Source organism: Oryzias melastigma, unplaced genomic scaffold (assembly GCF_002922805.2).
Source record: "Oryzias melastigma strain HK-1 unplaced genomic scaffold, ASM292280v2 sc00246, whole genome shotgun sequence".
Classification (NCBI taxonomy): domain Eukaryota; kingdom Metazoa; phylum Chordata; class Actinopteri; order Beloniformes; family Adrianichthyidae; genus Oryzias; species Oryzias melastigma.
The window spans coordinates 203,261-206,233 of NW_023416888.1; the positions used below are offsets into that span (position 1 = coordinate 203,261).

At 37.7% G+C, this 2,973-nt stretch overlaps 1 protein-coding gene across 1 annotated transcript; it reads right to left on the reverse strand.

Moving 5' to 3' along the window:
• Positions 1–594: 594 nt before the first annotated feature.
• LOC112140644 lies at positions 595–2,973 on the reverse strand. The gene is made up of 2 exons (XM_024263641.2): positions 1,336–2,973; positions 595–1,137 (listed from the first exon to the last, which is right to left on the reverse strand). The coding sequence occupies exons 1-2, from the start codon at positions 2,119–2,121 to the stop codon at positions 1,093–1,095; spliced, it is 831 nt and encodes a 276-aa protein (XP_024119409.1). The 5' UTR covers positions 2,122–2,973; the 3' UTR covers positions 595–1,092.

A 2,973-nucleotide genomic window follows, 5' to 3' on the forward strand; every position in this document is an offset into this window, starting at 1 on the left:
GTAGAAACCTCTGAGTTCCTCCAGAGACCACAGTCCCACACATGTGGATGCATTTTGAAACTACCAATTGGTTACCACAGCTATCCTGATTTCCGCAGCGAATTCAATAGCATACTCACAAGTGCCATGTGGGTAATGGATGTCATTTGAGGAGAAACAAATACAAAGAACATGCAGCTGATTTCATTATTTGGAATGTTTTTGTTGGCTTTTGTAATGAAGAAAATTCAGTTCTAAAGATTCCTTTGATTATTCACAATTCCAAGGATTTTTAAGTTAGTATTTTTCAGAGAAAAGTCAACAATTCCTTATGGTTTGCACAAATATGTACAATAATATTTGTTATTGATTTCAAAATTATTATATTTTAAATGTTTATTATCATTCAGAGTTGTACTGCTGTTTATCTCTTGAATGTGGCAAATTCTGTTCTATATTTTTTTGAAGATTTTTTTGATTATAATTATATTTCTATTCATTCCAATGAGAATTGTTCTTAGTGTTTTGTATTTTTCAAACAAAAAGACAATAAACACGATTTGCACAAATGGGTTTTTTTATTACGCATAACACATCTTAATGCTAAGTAAAGACTTTGTTTTTGTTTTTTTTGTTTTGTTTTTTTTCTTTTAAATACAAAATTTTGATGGATTACATGCATTAAATAATAACTATAGATACATTTTCTAATAACAAACAATGTCATTGCCAGTCTCTAATGTGATGCTTATTTGTTTTAATTCTAGTTGTAAGCAAAATACCAAAACGTGTTCCATACAGTATTATCTTTGTCATCCAGTTCTTAAACGTCTTCAGTCATCTGTGAACGAACGTTTTCCCTCAGATTAAAATATAACTCAAGCGACTGAGACATGGTGGATGGAAACTGTAAATGTGACTCCTGCATTGTTATTGTAAAAAGTTCGAACGCATCAATTTCACAAGGGACAGAACTTAAAAAAGTGCATCTGCTTTTGCAGATGGTCAAATCGTCATTCAGAGGGACAAGGAAGTCTTCTGCATCCCAGAGGTGTGGAGCCATGTACATGACATTAGGTATCCCACAGGGCACGTGCTGGTTCCTTGAAGGTCTTATGCGGTGTGCATTCCAGACACTTTGATGTCATTTAGTACCTCCTGTTGTGAAAATGAAAGCAACATTTAGAAACACGGGGTACATATTATAACCAGTTACATTAGTTAAAATAATCTTTGGTTTACAAAGTAGACTTATATAGAAGAGTGCAAATACAAATTACATGGTGTGTTTGTGGTCACAAACATGCCCTACAGAAAGTAATAAAAATAATAATTTAGAGTTTATATATATATTACCTGAATTATCGGCATGAAGCAAAACTGCGACAAAGCCTTATCCAAGAAGTCTCCAGAGAAAAAGCCATCATCCTTTAGCTCTGACAGCATCGCGATCCACCGTTCGATTCCTTCTTTTCTCATCAGTCCCCACCAACTTTCAATCCTCTGGTTGGCGGTACTCGCCCCTGTGATGTGACTTCTTTCTGCTGCTCTGTCATCATCACAGTCTCTTCGGAGATACCGCTGAATGTCTCTCACCACAACATTTTCGGTTCCCAAGTCTGTTCGTATGATTCTGGGGCAACCCTCACAGTGCTCCACTGCCTCTAGGAAGTACCCCCCGATAACTTTGGGGTCGCTATTGGTGAAGGCAGGCCGCAGCCAGATGATTTTACGGGAGAAACCGTCAGTGCAGCGATTAATGCATATTCCATATGGGTTTAACTTGTCGTATGAATCTATGTGCCACACATAGTTTGGACCTTTAGCAAAATAATGTCTTCTTCTGAGGCGTCTTCTCTGGCGAACATGACAGCCGACAGGGTCAAGAAGAGAGAGAAGAATCCTCACGTCTTCTTTTCGTACACGGATACCCCGTTGTTTACATTTCGTATACATCCACCTGTATCCGTGATCCTGTCCATCGCCTTGCAGTTGCTCAACTATGAAATCGATAGCTTCATCCAAGTCATACCTCCGCCTTTCCAGTCTCATTCCTCTCAAAAGTCTGTATAAATGTCTCTCCGAAATGATGATTCCATGTAATGCCAGGATCTGCAAAATCTCTTTATAATTCATTCCCATTTGGAAATACACCTTAATTAAATTATCCCTATCCTTTGTTCAAATTTAAAATTGTGGGAACCATCCAGATATTAAAAGATAAAAGATATCCTTAAGTTGTAAATACACTTTCTTCATTAAAAATAGTACCGCGGTGCACTGCCTTTTAGATTCCGTAGCAACTTCCGGTAATAATTTCCGGTCCGTCCGGATAAAGAGTCTCTTTTTATGATTTTTTTGATTTTAAAGATCTTAATTATTTTGTTCGAACGAAATAATTAATTCGTGGGAACGAAATAATAACTTGTGGGAACGAAATAATAACTTGTGGGAACAAAATAATATTTTTTTTTAAACATGTCAGGTCAGGGGCTCCGTAGAATTTAGCTAATTTGTCATTGAATATCTTCTCTGTTGCAGTTGATCAGTATTTTAGACCAGTGTCCAGAGGAGATGTTTGGTGGTGGTGTGGCGCTGATAACCTTTATGACAAGATGCCTATAAATGTCACAGGTGTTTGTGCTCTGGTGATTTTACTGTTGCCAGTTTCTGTCTTTCCTACCTCGACAGGAGATCTCGTGCACAGACTATCTAGCCTTTATGCAGGTGATTGGCACCTCAGTAAAAGCTCAGCACCATGGTTGGAGAATGATCCCACTTACATTGATGCTATAGGTGTTCCTCGTGGTGTTCCAGATGAATATGAATTAGCGGATCAAGTCGCTGCTGGGTTTGAGAATATTCCAATCATAAGTGCACTGTTTCCAGTGACCCCAAATAGGAACGTTGGCAGGATTATCTTCATCCATTTTAATGGTCAGAAGCTAGGAAATTGGACTCTAGCAGGTTTTAAAGCAGTACATGGCCAACTAC

Excerpts from the sequence above, each read along its gene's own strand:
- LOC112140644 (XM_024263641.2), bottom strand. The coding sequence starts at position 2,121 with ATGGGAATGAATTATAAAGAGATTTTGCAGATCCTGGCATTACATGGA. Across the intron at positions 1,138-1,335 it reads GCTTCATGCCGATAATTCAG|GAGGTACTAAATGACATCAA; the intron begins GTAATATATATA and ends TTTTCACAACAG.